This window comes from Narcine bancroftii, chromosome 1 (assembly GCF_036971445.1).
Source record: "Narcine bancroftii isolate sNarBan1 chromosome 1, sNarBan1.hap1, whole genome shotgun sequence".
NCBI lineage: Eukaryota > Metazoa > Chordata > Chondrichthyes > Torpediniformes > Narcinidae > Narcine > Narcine bancroftii.
In genome coordinates this window covers 197496222-197514880 of record NC_091469.1, presented here as the reverse complement: position 1 = coordinate 197514880, position 18659 = coordinate 197496222, and the positions used below count along the sequence as shown (strand labels likewise).

The following is an 18659-nucleotide window of genomic DNA, read 5'->3' as shown; positions in this document are numbered from 1 at the left end:
AGTTTTCCTTTGGAAGTATGAACAATAGTTGTAGAGCATTAGCCAGTTATTACTGCACTAGTAAATACTGCAAATACTTTGGAACACAACTGGGCAGAGGCTCTGCAGTGTAGGAAAGAAGTGTTGCACTCCCAGAGGGTCACCTCGCAGATAGACGAGGAAGATCCATGCCCTATTACGAAGAGTAGGGAATGCATCTAGCATCTTTGCCAACAATTAGTTCACAGCCCATACCTCAAAAGCTGTTTTGATCATTTTGGTATCTTTGTATTCATGATAACTGGCACGATTGCTGCATGACATTAACCACATAAAAAAATATTTGGTTTTCTAATGCTTTGGGATATCTTGAAAGACAGTATAAATGCAAGTCCCCCTTTCCTCCCCATTGTGAGATGCAGGTGGGGGGGGGGGTGTGGTTTGAAATCTTAACAGGAGTACATTTTCCCCATTTTATTCATTGACTGTCACAATTTACAATTAACTAAAGGAGAAAGATGGTAGTAAAAGCAAACCTTCCTGATCTATACAAGAGTAAAACCATGCAGCGTAGCAAGCTATTTTCCCCTAAAATAATATTTGAACCTTTCTAATTTAGTACAGTCACAGCGAGAAAGTATGTTAAACAAAAGAGAGGTGAGGAGGAAAAGAAAAATCAGCAAAAAAAATCATCTGAATTATGTTGAATTATGTTCATATTTGAAATCTTTTTCCTCTATTTTTAAATGTATTGCACATTATATAATTGTATCATTCAATTGTTCATCTTACATCCATTTATTTGCTGGATTGGAGGAAGATGAGAGATGATTTGACTGCCTGCCTGATTGTTCAGAAAACAATAAATCTGATCTCCAGGTTATAAAAAAACTGTAGAGTACCAAACGTTCGTGAACTTGTCCTCACCCTTAATTTTTTCTTTAACTCATCCCACTACCTCCAGATTAAAGGAGTAGCCATGGGTACCCGCATGGGTCCCAGCTATGCCTGCCTGTTTGTGGGTTTTGTGGAGCAAAACATGCTACAAGGCTACACAGACAAGACTCCCCAACTCTTCCTCCGGTACATCGATGACTACATCGGGGCAGCTTCATGCACCCACGATGAACTCATCAATTTCACGGCCAATTTCCACCCTGACCTCAAACTCACCTGATGATACTCTCCCTTTTCTGGATCTCTTCGTCTCCATCTCAGGAGAAAGACTCTCCACTGACATTGATTACAAATCCTCTAACTCCCACAACTATCTCGGCTACACCACCTCACACGCTGTCTCCTACAAGGAGTCCATCCCCTTCTCTAAATTTCTCCGTCTCTGCCACATCTGCTCCCAAGATGAGGTCTTCTAGTCCAGAGCCTCTGAAATGTCTGCCTTCTTCCACAATCGTGGCTTCCCCTCCACCACTATTAACTCGGCCTTCACCCGCATCTCCTCCATTCCACACTCATCTGCCTGAGCCCCCCGCTCCTAGAAACAATAAACACAGAATCCCCCTCGTTCTCACCTACAACCCATCAGCCTCTGCATCCACCACATTATCCACCGGAATTTCCGATACTTACTACAGGACCCCACCAACAGACACACTTTTCCTTCTCCTCCCCTCTCAACTTTCCGTAGGGACCGGTCCCTCTGTGACTCCCTTGTGCCCTCTTCCCTCCCCACCCATTCCCCCCCCCCCCCTTGCACCTTCCACTGTGGTCATAGGTGTAATACCTGCATCCACACCTCTTCCCTCACCACGGTCCAAGGACCCAAATAGACCTTTCAGGTGAAGCAACACTTCACCTGTACCTCCAAATAACTCATTTACTATATCCGGTGCACCCTCTGTGGCCTTCTCTACATCGGAGAGACTGGTTGCAGATTAGGATATCGCTTTACCCACCATCTCCTCTCCGTTCACAACAAAAGCGACCTCCCCGTAGCCAACTATTTCAATTCTGAGTCACACTCTCAATCTCACATCTGTCCATGCCTTTTCACACTACCCCACCCTAACCACCAGCAGATTGGAGGAACACCACCTCATTTTTTGTCTGGGCACCCTCCAACCCTAGGGCATGATTCTTGCATTCCACAAATCAGCTTGCTTTTTCCCCCTCTTACCCCCCTCTTTAACTAGTTATTCCAGTTCCTATTTCCTTTCTCTCCCCACATAGCCTAGACTCCTCCCCCTCCCCAAACCCACCCCCCCCTTTTGTTCAGACATCTCTCATGCTCCCCCATACCTTGATGAAAGGCTCAAGCCCAAAACGTTAGTGATGCACCTTCACCTTTGCAACATGAAGGCATTGTTTGACTTGCTGAGTTTCTCTAGTATTTGTGTGTTTTTTTCACTTAACCACAGTGTCAATAGAATCCTGTGCTTTACCCTACCCCATGAGAGATTAGTAAGATGACGACGGTACCAGAATCACAAGATTTTAATTATCAGGAAAAACTGAAGATACAAGAATTATTTTGCTCCAGACATGGAACTGTTCAGGACAATGATAGAGATAAGTAGATAGTTTCTAAATTAAATTTAAAAAACATTTTTTTTAGATTTAAAAATTTTTTAGATATACAATATCTAAACATGCCATTTCGGTCTATGAGACCGTGCCACACAATTTATTCCCAATTAACTTACAACCCCCAGTACATTTTGAACGGTGGAAGGAAACTGGAGTCTCTTGGTAAAACTCCTTACAGACAGCATGGAATTCGAACCCCAGTCCTGATCGCTGGCACTGTACAGGCATTGCTCTAACTGCTATTCCAACCATGCCACTCCCATTTCTGGAGGTTATTTTGAACTATCAAGTGGCTCACAGAGCATCCTTTTCCCATTAATTTTCCCACTAACCACTTTTATGGGACAATTTCTAGACACCAATTAACCTACTAAATCACAAAGGGAAACTTACAGGCACAGGAAGAAGTTGCAAGTTCCACAGTCAGCATTCAATTTGAGTTTCACCAAATGTGAGGCTGCAGGGCTAGTAGCTGTGCAACTTGTCTGCCTGGGAACAGGAGGGCAAAGGCAGGAGGTGCTCTGTGCCATTGTACCTCCCATTAGTTAGAAGAAGATGGTCAGTAATAAACCCAACTGTGAATATTGGAGTAATATTTTGACCTAAAATGTAGCTTTCATCAACAAAGCACATTTTTTCTTTAGTCATACACCTTGGATTGGGGATGGGGTTTAGAATCTCACATTTATTTTTGATGTAATATTGTGTTTTATAGTTTGGTGAGTTATCTAATTAGTCATTAATATGCATTCCATAAATATTTTGTATGTGCATGCTGTGGTGAATCTCTGCTGAGCTGTCAGTCTCCCTCTTGCTTAACTGACATTGGCCATGTATTATCTCGACCATTAAAGACACTCCCCTTGGGTTTAACTGTGTATGCACCCATTGTCTTTCATTATAGAACCATTAGTTTCTGCTAATAAAAGCCATGATTATTGTGTCACTACATCATCTTTGTCTACTTCATCAGCTGGCACTTCACATGCTTATTTGTGAAAATAAAAAAAAAAAAAAAATTTTTTTTAAAGAAATTTGCATTTCATTTGAAAAGAACTTTAAACTTTATTTTTTCTTTCTTTCCTCTCTTTCTTTTGGGTTGGGCATTTTTTTTCTTTTTGTTTGATGTTATATTTTACTACATTAGCACCAATGTGCGTTGGTCTTTTGAATTATGTTCATATTTGAAATCTTTTTCCTCTATTTTTAAATGTATTGCACATTATATAATTGTATCGTTCAATTGTTTATATATTAAATACCAATAAAAATATTTTTAAAGAAAAACTGTAGTCAATGCTAATAGGATTTGCACAAAGCTAGATAAAGAAGGATAACACAGAGCAAGTTGAAAAGTTTGGAGGTTGCATCTTTAGATTATAGAAGTTTCAACGGACTACTTCGTGAATAATGCAAAAAATTTCCCCCCTTTTTCCCCTCAAAATTGGGGGGCGGGGTGGTCGCATTATACATGAGAGTAAAATTTTAATATTTTTTTCTGCAAGTGGGTGGGCAAGCGGTAGTCAGCAGTGCAACTTGGGCGGCCGGCTGGGTGGGCGTTAGTCGGCAGTGCGACTTGGGCGGCCAGCCAGGTGAGTGGTAGTTGGCAGCACGACTCAGGAGGCCGGGCGGGCAGCCGGAGAGATGTGAGCGCAACTCAGGAGGCCGGGCGGGTGAGCGGAGAGACGCCAGCACGACTCAGGCGGGTGAGAGGAGGGGGGGTCGTATTATACACGGGTGTAAAATGTTTCCCCCTTTTTCGCCTCAAAAATGGGGGGGGTCACATTATACATGGAACACATTATATATGAATATTTACAGTAATTGGTCTCAAAAGAGTTAAACTCCAATAATTCAGCACTCTGGCACTTTTATGGTGCCTCAATAGAAGACTTTCAACCACTGAACACTACAGCACAGAAACAGGCCCCTTCATCTGTTCTAGTCTAAGCCGAACCATTTTTGTTGCCTTGTCCCACTGCCCTGCACCCAGTCCATGGCCTTCAATACCTTGCCCATACATGTACCTGTCCAAATTCTCCTCAAATGTTAAAATCAAGCCCACATTCACCACCTCAGCTGGCAGCTTGTTCCACACTCCCACCACTCTCTATGTAAAGAAGTTCTCCCCTCATGTTTCCTCTTTCACTCTTAACCCAGGTCCTCTTGCCCTAAGTGGAAAAATCCTATCTACATTTACTCTGTCTAACCCCCTCATAATTTTAAATACCTCTATGAAATCTCCCCTCATTCTTCTACTCTCCAGGGAATAACATCCTAACTCATTTGGTAAACCACTGTAATGTATAATTATCTGGTCAAACATACCTATTGGGTGATTGTACCTGTGGCCCCTCCCCACAGCTCCCTGTAACTCAGTGCAAGATAATCAAACAGTAGGGATATGCTATGTTCTCAAGTGGTTTCTCCACAATAGTCTCTTGAGAGATTGATGTTGCATCAATTTAATTCACTTGAAGTTTTCTACAATGGAGCAGATCCTCTAACAGAAAAGCTAGAAATCAACCCTCAATCGCCTGAGGCATCTACAGTTTCGAACTCTGGCTGTGCTGTTTTGAAGCATTCCTGCAGGCCTCCTCTACCATTGTGCAATCATAGAACGACAAACTGCAATACTGCACTCCAAGGTCAGCACCCTGGTGTAATCCATGATCAGGGATGCCACTACGTACCAGGAGGCCACTGACATCCTCAAACAGCAATACCTGCGTAAAATCAACGTTGTCTATGCTGGACACCTTCTAGTGACTCGAAAACAATAACCTGACGAGTCAAACACCGAATACCTTCGGGCCCTGTGAACACTCAGCAGGGACCCCTACGTTGCAGGGATTAGGTTGAATTACATTCTACAGACTTTTGGAGCAAGGGGAACTCTGTCTGCGGAAAGCAGTTGAGTCGGCAGGTACGATGGAGGTGGTTCTCCAGAACATGGAGGCCTACTCAAACAACAACTTGGTCACTCCATTCGCAGCCATCATGTGACTTGCCACCACCTCCCTGCTCCACTAACATCCAAACTATAGTAGCAGTGCTCCATGAAAGCCTCAAGACAGTCTCGACCGGCTCTGGTAATGACCCGACCACAGCTGCAGTGTTTTGGAAACCTTCAAAGTGCTACTTCTGTGGCCTGGACAAGCATCAGAGGAAATGCTGCCCAGCAAAGGATTCAATCTGCTCCAGCTGCAGAAAGAAGAACCACTACGCCAAAGTGTGCAAGTCCAACTCCTTGCTAGCAGTGCTGTGTGCAGATCATGGGGGCCATCTTCTGAACACCATCATCCCCCAGGACCAGCAGAACCATTTGCAATCCATGGGGGCCGCCATCTTGGACACCATCTTCAGGACCCAGCTGTGCCACATGCAGGCCACCATCTCTGCATCCAGCAAAACAGCATGCGGGCCCTGGGGGCTACCATCTTGAATTCTGCCATCTTCTACTGCATCGAGGTGCAACTCTAGCCTCCAACATCCTCAACTAGGACAGTCTGCACCAACTCACCAGGTTGATGATGGACATCAAGGTAAACGGCCACGTAATGAGTTGCTTGTTCAATAGTGGGAGCACGGAGAGTTTTATACATCCAGACACAGTGCAGTGCTTCTCCCTCAGTGCTGCCAGTGAGCTAGAAGGTTTCCTTGGCATCCAAGTCATTTACAGCAAACATTCGGGGTTTTTCTATTGTGACTTGAACTTTAGACCGATGGCAATATCGCACCTCTGTGCTGTATTGTTGGGGCTTGATTTTCAATGTCACTTTAAAAGAGTGGCGATGACATTTGATGGAGCCCATCCACCCCTTACCTGTTGTAACCAGCAATTCAATAGCCAATCCCCTGCCTTACACATCCACCAACCTAACCACTCACCTGCATGTCTTGAGGGCTCTCCACATTTAAAGTCCCCCCTTCATTGCTATTCGCCAACCACACCTCCGACTGTAAACCCATTGCCACTAAAAGTAGACAGTACATCACCGGTAACAGTGCCTTCATCCAGACAAAGGTACAGCACTTACTTAAGGCTTATTGAAGCCAGCAATAGCCCTTGGAGAGTGCAGTTAGTGTAGTGCGGAACGGGGAAAAGAATAGAATGATTATTGACTACAGTCAGATTGTAATAGTATGGATTATGTATGCTAATTGGTTCGGGCTGGCCTGGCCCCTGAAGACACTCTTACCTGGACTCCTCCCCTGGGACCCAGGCCATAAAGGTCGGGCCACCTTTCCCTTCCCTACACTTCCCTAGTTTGGATCCGGGCCAGCTCAAGTCTTCTGTGCAATAAAGCCTATCGTTCCCCTTAGTCTTTGTCATTGCAATTATTGGGGCAAGTGTTAGTGCCCAACAATTTATTGCACAGAAATTCTAATGTCTCCCGTAATGGAGAAGTTACTGTGCCCCAATCAGCTAGAAGTGGATCCCCAAGTCCCGGGTGCATCGGAAAATCTTCGAGTCGTGGGTCAACTGCTTTAACAACTTCCTGGAGGCCGCTGCTGGAGTGGTTGATTCGGGTGAGAAGAAACTGAGAGTCGGCCAGAGGGCTTTCCAGGTCATCAGAAGCTGAATGACCTACACAGAGGCAATGGCTGAGCTACGGGCACTATACAAACCCAAGATCAACGAGGTTTACTCCCGTTACCTCCTGGCGTCCAGAAAACAACATCCTGGTAAGTCAGTTGAAGAGTTCGTTCGAGCTCTGATCACACTGGGAAAAGACTGTTTGGGAAACCCCATGGTCTCTGTGCTGGGGGCCCAGAGCGTGGAAGACCTGGTCTGGGATGCTTGTGTTTCGGGGTTGAGGTCAGATTATATCTGACAATGTCTCCTCCAAGAGGATCAACTCCCACTGATGAGTGATCCAACTGGCCAGAACCTTAGACTCAGACAAGCGCCATGTGGAGTCGATTGCGGGCAGAAGCGGGCCTACCCAGTACGTGCCACCATGAGGGCCGCCATCCTGGGAGTTGGCATCGGGGACAGGATCGTCAAGGTGCAACTTCTGCTGGGAGGCAAGTCATCCGCGACGTCTCTGCCCCGCGAAAGGAGCTACCTCCTCGGGCTGCGGGAAATAGGGCCACTACCAATGTATTTGCAGGTCCAGAGCCCCATCTCAGAGCAGCATGGCATGTATGGCCGAGGAGCTTCCGGTGCTGGCCACATGAGCAGTAAGGCGAGCGCAATTTTTCCCGCTCCCGCCACCATCCTCTGCACAGCGGCAACCCTCACCAGTGATATCACTTTCGCCCCCGACGATGTCACTTCTGCCTTCTTCTTCACCGGCGTTGGCAGCATGGTCAACATGGAGGTTGCCATCTTGGACATCGGGCCTCCCCACCAACGACGAAGACGACGCACCCATCCTGGCATCGATCACCTTGGAGCAAACCAGCACTCACCCAATCACGAACTCCAGGATGTAGATCAAGGTGAATAGGCACAAATCAAACTGCCTTTTCGACAGTGGCAGTACCATAAGTTTTATCCCGTAGACTCTCAATCCCTATTTGGCCGATGACCGGGTCCGTGTTGATTGCGACGAAAGACCAACGGACTTGTATCCGAGGGTACTGTGTGGCATCTCTGATGGTGGGGGGGAGGGGGAGGGGGGAGGGGGGGAGGGGAAGTGTTAAAATGACTTCTTGCTGTTGGTCATGCCCCAGCTCTGTGGGCTGATCCTCCTGGGCCTCGACTTCCAGAGTCAGGAGTGTAACGATGACGTTCAGGGTGCCCCAACCTCCACTCACCGTTTACAACCCGCAGTTCACAGACCCCCCCACCCCAATCGAGAACCCAGCCTCCAGCATCGTCCTGCAGCCTCACCACCCTGTAGGTGGCCCCTCCGTCACTATTTGCAAACCTCACCCCGGACTGTAAACTGATCGCCACCAAGAGTGGGCGATATAGCACTGAGGATATGGTGTTCATCTGGGCTGAGGTTCAGCGACTCTTGGCAGAGGGAATCATAGCCCCTAGCTCCAGCCCCTGGAGGGTGCAGGTCCTCGTGGTCAGAGGGGCAGGCAAGGCCCGGTTGGTGATTAATAACAGCCAAACCATCAACCACTTCACCCAGTTGGATGCGTACCCCCTACCCCGGATAGCTGACTTGGTCAATGATCTTGCACTATACAGAGTCTTCTCAACCACTGACCTCAAGTCGGCCTATCATCAACTTACCCTTCGCCCAAGTGACAGGCTCTACATGGGTTTTGAGGCCGATGGCAGACTTTTTCACTTCCTGCGGGTGCCTTTCCGTGTTAATAACGGTGTCTCTGCTTTTCAGAGGGTCATGGATCGGATGGTGGAGGAGCACAAGCTGATGGCAACAATCCCATATCTGGACAATGTCACCATCTGAGGCCACGACCAACGAGTCCATGACGCGAACCTTGCAAAGTTTTACGTACGGCCAAGTCTCTTAACTTGACGTACAATAGGGACAAGTATGTGTTCAACACAGACTTTCTGGCCCTTCTCGGTTGTGTCGTGGCGCATGGTGTCATTGCCCCAGATCCCGAACGCATGCGACCCCTTATGGAGCTCCCAGTCCCAAACACCCTAAAGGCGCTGAAAAGGTGCCTGGGGCAGTTTTCCTATTATGCACTATGGGTGCCCAATTATGCCGATAAAGCCCACCCCCTGATTAAGTCCACAACTTTCCCGTTATTGGCAGATGCCCAAGCTGCATTCTACCAGATCCGAGGAGACATCGCAAAGGCCATGATGCATGCCGTGGACGAGTCCATCCCGTTTCAGGTGGAGAGCGATGCCTCCAATTTTGCACTGGCCGCCACTCTTAACCAGGCAGGCAGGCCAGTAGCTTTTTTCTCCCACACCCTGCACGGTCCTGAGGAACGTCACGCCTCGGTTGAGAAGGAGGCCCAAGTGATTGTTGAGGCGGTGTGCCACTGGCGTCATTACCTGGCTGGTAAACGTTTTACCTTGCTGACAGACCAGAGGGCAGTGGCCTTCATATTTAATACTAAACTGCAGGGTACAATCAAGAATGACAAGATTCTTAGGTGGAGGATCAAGATCTCCACCTATAACTACGACATCTTGTACCGACCAAATAAACTCAACGATGCCCCAGACGCCCTATCCCGGGGGACGTGCGCCAGTGCGCATCTTGACCACCTCCAGACAGTCCGTGCCACGCCGGAGTCACAAGGTTATACCACTTCATCAAGACTCGGAACCTTCCATACTCCGTTGAGGACTACCAGTCCATGACCAGACACTGCCAGATCTGAGCAGAATGTAAGCCATAGTTCTACCGGCCCAAAGAGGCACATCTCATCAAGGCCACATGCCCTTTTGAATGGCTCAGTGTCAATTTCAAGGACCCACTACCCACTACATATAGGAATGCCTACTTTCTGACAGTGGTGGACAAATTCTCCAGATTCCCCTTTGCTATTCCCTGCCTGGATATGACCTCAGCGACAGTAATCAAGGTGCTGCACAATATCTTCACCCTGTTCGGGTACCCCGAGTACATCCACAGTGATCGGGGGACCTCGTTCATAAGTGAGGAACTGCAACAGTACTTCCTGGCCAGAGGCATAGCCATCAGCAAGACCATCATCTATAACCATAGGGGTAATGGCCAGGTGGAAAGGGAGAACGCCACTGTCTGGAAGGCGATGCGCCTGGCCCTTAGGTCCAAAAACATGTCGGTGTCCCATTGGCAGGACATTTTTCCTGAAGCGCTTCATGCCATCCAATCACTCCTGTGCACCGCAACTAACACCACCCCACATGAACATTTGTTTGCTTTCCCTAGGAGATTGGCGAATGGTGCCTCCATTCCTCCTTGGCTGACCACCCCAAGGCTGGTCCTGCAACGGAGACACGCAAGGGGCCATAAGATGGATCCACTGGTGGAAGTGGTACACCTTATACACGCCAACCTGCAATAGGCGTTTGAGGTACCCCAATGGCCACGAGGACACTGTGCCTATCTGAGACCTGGCGAGGGTCGGGGATACCGAAACCATCCTGCCTGTCACAGCCCATTCCGCGGAGCAGACAACCCCACACAGGAGCGCAATACTGGAGGCCGAGCCACCTGGCTCTCTGCTCCAGGAGTCAGTCCTCCAGGAGGCATCAAATCCCCCTTCCTCCCGGGAGCCCTCAAGCATCACCCCAACCCACACTGCTCCCTCCCCTGCCCCCCGGGACTGCTTCCCCTCCCAAACAGCAGAGATTGGACATGCCTGCCCTCCGGCGGTCCCACAAGAGGAGGAAATTGCCGGTGCGGCTAAACTTCTAGCAATTTTGTTTTCTCTTTTTTTCCATCCCTCTCCCCTTTCGTTGTGTAAAAGGGGGGGGTGTTTCTGTTTAAAAAGAGGGGGTGAATGTAATGGTATGGATTGTGTTTGCTAATTGGCTCAGCTGGCCCACTCCTGATGACACTCTTATCTGGACTCCTCCCCTGGGATCCAGGCCATAAATGTCGGGCTACCTTTCCCTTCCCTGCATTTCCCTAGTTTGGATCTCGGTCAGCTCAAGTCTTCTGTGCAATAAAGCCTATCGTTCCCCTCAGTCTTCGTCATTGCAATTATTGGGGCAACTGATAGTGCCCAACGCAGATCATCAATAGATACACTCAATTGGATGCATACGCTCTACCACAAATCACCAACAAGGTCAACCAAATTGCCCAGTATCGCCAGTATACAACATTTGAGGCAGATGGCTACCTCTACCACTTCCTGCGGGTCCCTTTTGGTGTCACAAATGGCATCTCAGTCTTCCAGCAGGAGATGGCCTACATAGTGAATGAGAATGAGTTGTGGGCCACTTTCCTGTATCTTGATAACGTCACTATCGGCAGCCATGACCTGCAGGACCATGATGCCAATCTCCAGAGATTTCTCAAGGCAGCCAAGCTCCTTAATCCGACGTACAACAAGGCCAAAGTGCATGTTCCGCACAACTTCCCAGGCCATCCTTGGCTGTGTCGTGGAGAATGGTGTCACTAGAATGGTCCCAGACCGCATGCGACCACTCTTGGAGATTCCCCTTCCACACAGCCTCAAGGCCCTGAAGAGGTGCCTTGGGTTTTCCTCCTATTATGCTCAACTGGTTCCCAATTATGCGGACAAGGCCTGCCTCTTCATTAAATCCACATCCTTCCCCAGGTGGCGGAGTCCTGTGCAGCCTTCAACCGCATTAAGTCCGACATCACTAAGGCCACAATCCACCCCTTTTCAGGTGGAAAGCGATGCATCAGGCTTTGCCTTGGTCGCCATCCTTAATCAGGCTGGCAGGCCCATTGCTACTTTTTCATGTACCCAGCAGAGCCCCAAAATTTGACACTCCTCAGTCGAAAAATAGGCCCAAACCATGTCGAAGCAGTGTGGCACTGGCGCTACTACCTGGCCAGTAAGAAATTCACTTTGCTGACCGATCAATGCGCTTTCACATTCATGTTCAACAATCAGCAGTGGGGAAAAATAAAATACTGCAGTGGAGAATAGAATTATCCACCCAAACTATGACATCCTGTATCGGCCAAAAAAACTTAATGAGCTACCAGACGCCCTGCCTGTAGGAGTTGTGCCATTGCCCAGATCGACCGTCTGCAAGAACCTCTATCATGATCTCTGTCACCCCCAGAGTCAACAGCTTTTTCACTTTGTTAAAGCATGTAACCTGCCATACTCCATTGACGAGGTCAGGACCATGACAAAGAACTGCCAGGTCTGCACTGAGTGCAAGCTGCACTCCTACCGGCCAGACAGGGTGCAACTTATTAAAGCCACTCACCTCTTCGAGCGACTCATGGTCGACTTTAAAGGACTCCTGCCCTCCACTGACTGCAATATATACTTCCTTAACATCATCATACTCCCGTTTTCCATTTGCCATTCCCTGCTCAGACATGACCACACCCTCTTCACTCTATTTGGCTTCCCCAGTTATATCCACAGCGATCAGGGGCCTTCCTTTATGAGTGATGAGCTGCGCCAGTACCTGTTGGCCAGAGGCATTGCCAGAAGCAGGACCATTAGTTACAAACCCTGGGGTAACGGCAGGCAGATAGGGAGAATGCTAAGTATCTGTCTGGAAGGCGATCTGCCTGGCTTTGCGGTCCAAAGGCTTCCTAGTCTCCTGCTAGCAGGAGGTTCTCCCGCAGACCCTCCACTCTACCAGGCCCTGCTGTGCACCCCCACCTCTAACGCTATACCACATGAATGTATGTTTTCCTTTCCCAGGAAATTTGAGAAAGGGACCCCACTCCCTGTATGGCTGACGTCCCCAGGGCCTGTCCTGCTCCAGAGGAATGTAAAGAACCGCAAATCTGACCCATTGATCGAAAGAGTCCACCTCCTCCATGTCAACCCCTGATATGCATATAGGGCATATCTGGACAGACACAAGGACACCAATTCCATTAGGGACTTGACTCACTCAGGGGCCCTGGAAACCACTGCTAATTACTCCACACCCTTCTGACCACTGAAAGCTCACAATGGACTTGACCTCAGGTAGACTGCCTCCGCTCCAAGGGAGGATACACTGGGCATAGCACTGACCTATCAGCACAATACTGATGAATACGACAGGTGCTCAAGACCGTCCAGGAATCTGTGGTGGCACCACAGTCGCAACTGGTTCTATGACGGTTCCAGTGAACAACCAGACCACCTTATAAGCTGAATTTATGACTTCCAAATTGTAAACTTGTAACTTTGTAAGTTCCACTCTCACCCCACGGGACTATTTTTAAAAACAAGGGGTGAATGTGGTAAACCACTGTAATGTATAATTATCTGGTCAAGCATCCCTATTGGCCAGTTGTACCTGTGGCCCCTCCCCAAAGCCTCTTTTATAAAGGTGACTGTTCCACAGCCCCTTGCAACTCTGTGCATGGCAACCAAACAGTAGAGATGTACTATGTTCTCAAGTGAATTTAAGCCTATTGATTTATTCACAATAGTCTCCTGAATGATTGATGGTGCATCAATCTGTTTAGCCTTTCGCTGTAACTCAGTACCTGAAGTCCAGACAACATCCTGGTAAATTTTCTCTGTACCCTTTCCATCCTATTGATATCTTTCCTGTATTTGGGTGACCAAAACTGCACACAATGCTCCAAATTTGGCCTCACCAATGTCTTATACCACATTCACCCAACTCCTATATTCAACAATTTGATTTATGAAGGACAATATGCCAAAAGCTCTCTTTACAACCCTAACCACCTGTGACACCACTTTCAGGGAATTATATATCTGTATTCCCAGATCCCTCCATTTTACCTCACTCCTCAGTGTCCTACCATTTATCGTGTACGTCCTAGTTTGTCCTTCAAAATTGCAACACCTCACACTTAAATGCAATAAATTCCATCTGCCATTTTTCAGCCCATTTTTCTGGCTGGTCCAGATCCCTCTGCAAGCTTTGAAAACCTTCTTCGCAGTCCACATCATCTCCAATCTTAGTGTCATCTGAAAACCTGCTGATCCAATTTACCAAATTATCATCTAGATCAGACCTAGGCAATGCTCGGTCTCCGGGCCACATCTGGCCCTTTGGCTGTCCCTGACCAGCCCACATAAGGTTAATCGGAAATTAGAAAATAAAACTTAAATAAGTTTACCCCATGTGTGGATTAAAACTGTATTGCTTTTATTTTGATGGTGTCTTTTTTGCTCAAGTTAAGTATGTACGTAGGCTACGCACATATACATATGTAGTAGTCTACGTATATAAATCCATGCATGCGCACACCTTTACCTTTACTCAGTTTACGAGTGTTAGCCCACCAAAATGTCCACCCATGATAAAAAAAAGATTGATGCTGAATGCAGAGTTTTTAACAAAACATGGACTACTAAGTATTTATTTACTGAAATCAGAGGTAAAGCCGTGTATTTAGTTTGTGAAGAGCAGATCGCTGTGTTTAGGGACTACAATTTGAATCGCCATTACGAGACTAAACACGCGGAGAAATACAAAAACCTGACTGATTCCGAACGGGCACGGACATCTGAAGCTTTACTAGCTAAGCTGCAAAAGCAACAAGGCTTTTTTTTAAACCAAGCTTCATACATCCAGGGATGCAGCAGCCAAGACTAGCTTTGTGATATCCTACAAAATTGCTAAAAACAGTAAGTCATTCTCTGAGGGGGAGTTCATCAGAGTGTTTGGTGGACTCTGCAGTGCCAATATGCCCCGAGAAAAAAGAAGTATTCGAGAACGTGCTCCTCTCCAGACGAACCGTTACGAGAAGGATCGAGGACATCGTGGGAAATCTGGAGCTTCAGGTGCAAAATAAAGTAGACAATATTGATTTTTTTTCTCCTTGGCTTTGGACGAGACCTGTGATGTCCATGACCCAGCCCAATTACTCATCTTTGTCCGTGGGATAACAAAGGACTTTAAGATTACCAGAGCTCTCAGATAGGAACTGGATGGCAGATCTTGCATTTGCTGTTGATGTGACTGCACTGATGAATTAATTAAATTACAAACTGCAACGTAGGGGCCTTTTTGTTCATGAAATGTACAGCCTGGTGAAGGCTTTCATGGGAAAATTGCAGTTTCTTTCAAGCCAACTGGAGAGCAACACTCACTCACATGCAAACCCTGAAAGAAGTCATACCATCAGCTGATCACCTCCGCAGGTGATCCATGTTATGAGCACTGCACGGTGGGTTTTCAAGACTTCCAAACAGTTGAGGGTGAAATGCACATGATTTCCTCTCCCTTTACCTGCCGTGTGGATAATGCACCCAGTCATGTTCAGCTGGAACTCATTGACCTGCAATATGATATGATACTAGCAGAGCAGTTTAAGTCAGAATCATTGCTGGATTTTTACTCTTCTCTCAAGAAGAACTTTCCACACATGTGGAGCCATGCTCAGAAGGTGTTGGTTCTCTTTGGATTTCCCTACATATGTGAACAAACATTCTCAGTGAAGAAGTTTAACAAATCCAGGTATAGATCCTCTCTTACTGATGATCATCTGTCAGCTATCCTTTCCATATCCACCTCAGACATTCAGCCTGACTTCGATGCACTTGTTCAAGCCCAACAGAGACTAGATTTCTCTCTCTGAACAAGAAAAAGAACTGAAAAACAGCAAATGAGGTGGTTGGACTACAAACAAAATAGTAATAACAATTTGTATGAAGCTGATTTAATGCTGGTCTTTCAAAAATAGTTCATTTCTGAACATGCACATTTTGTTTACAATTGTTTTGGGTAATTTTGATTGAATAAATTATGTTTTGCCTAAGGTTATTTTCCATTGCTTAATTGTCACATTTACTCTTACCAGTCGCATCTTGTCAAAATGATGCAATTTACTGCTTTTATAAAGAGATAAAATTAATATTAAGCATAATTTAGTTCAGCCTACTGGTCCGACCCCCCACAAAATTTTCTGTTTCTCATGTGGTCCCTTGGGAAAACTAATTGCCAACCCTGCTCTAGATCATTGATATAAATGTCAAACAACAATGGTTCCAGCATCGATCCCTGAGGCGCACCACTAGTCATAGGCCTCCAGTCATTGTTGAATCCAGTTCACTACTTCATCATGAATACCTTGCTTCTGAACCTTCCTGACCAACTTCCCATGTGGTACCTTGTCAAAGGCCATATTAAACTCCATGTAGACAACATCCACAGCTTTTCCTTCATCATCTTTCTTGGTAACCTCCTTGAAAAACTGTAACATTGGTTAAACATAACCTACCATGCTTAAATCCATGTTGACTATCCCTTATCAATTTCTGGCTATCAAAATATTTCTACATATAATCTCTTAGAACACCTACCAATAATTTACCTGCCACTGACATCAGGCTCACTAACCTATAATTTCCAGGGTTTCTTTTGAAGCCCTTTATTAAACAATGGAACAGCATGAGCTACCCTCCAATCCTTTGGCATCACACCTGTGGTTAAGGACATTTTAAATATTTCTGCCAGAGCACCTGCAATTTCAACACTAGTCTCCCTCAAGGTCAGAGGGAATAACTTGTCAGGTCCTGGGGATTTATCCACCCTTATTTTCTTTAAGACAGCAAGCACTTCCTCCTCTTTAATCCATATAGGTTCCATGATCTCACTGCTTGTTTTCCTTATTTCCCACAAATCTGTGCCCATTTCCTGAGTGAATACTGATTGTAAGAGCCACAGGTTTGGTCCTGTTGCAGTTGTGGGCATTGGCCGTTTCCTCTGGGGTTTGTTGGCCTCTTCCCATTGGCATATGTGTGGGCTGGCACCATTTAAAGAACTGGAGCATGGTGGTGCATGCGCAGTTGGCTCAGCCCTGGCGGTGGCAGTGTCAGCCAGGGGCTGTCATGTCAGCCAGTACTTATGCGCCATAGAGCATTGTGAAGCATATGTGCTTGGCACAGCCTCGACAGCGCAGCAGTTGGAGCTGGGGCCAGTGCACCACACCAAGGAGCATGCGCAGGAGTTATGTGCACACTCAAAATAAGGTTCTACAGCCAATATCAGAAGTTTAAAACCAGAAGGAGAGTAAGTTAGGGGTTGTCAATTTCTGTTGACCGCTTTCAGTTTCAGAAACTTAAATACAAGACAACTATAATTGACCAGGTGACAAAAAGGACTGATATGTCCAGGGCAGTGGATCCTATCAAATAAGTTTTAATGACATACATTTTCTTGACATTAGGCCTCTTCATGGCGGAAAAAAGAGTGTAAAGGTAGATATTATCTGCCTCTACCTCGCTCCACTTACCTCCATGACTGCAGTGCACCCGCATTCAATGTGCCTTGAGTGATCCTCCATGACCCTAGCGTAAGGGCTGAGGTGAAGGCCCTACTAGGGATCTAAAGGGGCAGGCTGATGATGCCGTCAGTCCTCAACCCAGGAGCCATCACCTAACTGCTGCTGGGCATAGGCAGCCTGGCGGAGGTGGTGTCCTGCTCAGCAACCCCCCCCCCCAACCACTCAGCCCTCCTCACCACTCAACACCCCCCCACTCTGCTCAGCCCTCCCTACCGTTTCCACACAGCACAAGCCACCCCCCTCTCCCCACCCAGCCAAACACTGGCAGCCAGACCCAGACCAAACACGGGGGCTGTCATGCATGGCTTCTCAGCAACCTGCTTCAACAAGCAGTCACAGATGAAAGTTTAAATTTCTCACTGCTGGTGTCAACACATCTTGCGTGCTGAACAACCTGGTCATTTCAGGACCATTTGACACTTTGCTGACTAATGGCTGACTTTGTTACCTATTATCCCCCATTCAGCTGGAGCCATTGGTTGACAGAAAGGTTACGGCTGCGTGGGGGTTTATGTGTAACAAAGTCACACATTGCTCGGCGTATATGTATGGCGTCATGGCACCAGTAGCCACGTTTTCTAAAAGCTGCATTAATGCCCCAGCTGCCTCCAGGTTGAAAGAGGACATCGGAGTTGGCTTTTCTGGGCCTGCAAGAAAAGGCAAGAAATGCCTTTTCATTCATGCAGAGGCCGAATATGAAAAGGCCTACCAATTTCTTCTTAACTTTCTCCCTCAATAGTACCCACTACAGTCTTACCATGCCTACTGCCAGAAGACTTGCAATGACAAAGTAGACATTTATATGTTTAAGATTAGGAGAAACTGACAAATGACAAGATAAAATAAGTTAAACGAAATATACAGTACAAATTGAAAGAGCCTTAGTCTCTCTCAATAAATAATCTTACCGTCACACGAAATGGTGTAGATCCAGGTAAGTCTGCGGAGGGGCTTTCCTCTGGAGCAGTCCCAGGCATGCTGCGTCTCCGGCCAGGCCTTTCAATTGGAGAATCTATGAGAAAAATATTTACAAATCCAACTCAATAAATATTCACAATTAATGAACCACAATACAATATTATTATATGACATACAGTAAATGGAAATAGAGTAAATTGTTCCATTCTATTTCGATATGCTACTTTTTTTGGGTGAGCTCTAAGCTGTGGTACTGGGTTAACTTACTTCTTTGGCGATGCAAACATTCATAATGGGTTTACAGGTTCAACAATTTGCACCAATTTCTTGCATCATACAAAGTAAAATCAAATGTCCCTCCACATCTGCTGAAGACCACAGTGGACTAAGCTCGGAGAAACCAAAGGGTGAAAAGAA

General features: G+C 46.7%; 1 protein-coding gene and 1 long non-coding RNA gene across 14 annotated transcripts in view; one reads left to right on the top strand and one right to left on the bottom strand.

Moving 5' to 3' along the window:
* Window positions 1-18659, bottom strand: part of LOC138737104 (disabled homolog 2-interacting protein-like) — a 592760-nt gene that overhangs the window by 318396 nt on the left and 255705 nt on the right. For 11 of the 13 annotated variants that reach the window (XM_069887658.1, XM_069887625.1, XM_069887641.1 and 8 more), the window contains one exon: window positions 18233-18336. In XM_069887658.1, coding sequence (XP_069743759.1) covers window positions 18233-18336 — 104 coding nt within the window. Of the gene's footprint in view, window positions 1-18232; window positions 18337-18659 lie in introns of those variants that run through there. The other 2 variants (XM_069887734.1, XM_069887700.1) reach the window with 2 other exon arrangements.
* The window catches only part of LOC138737164 (uncharacterized), a 63002-nt gene that overhangs the window by 862 nt on the left and 43481 nt on the right, over window positions 1-18659 (top strand). The gene's annotated exons all lie outside the window — the stretch shown is intronic.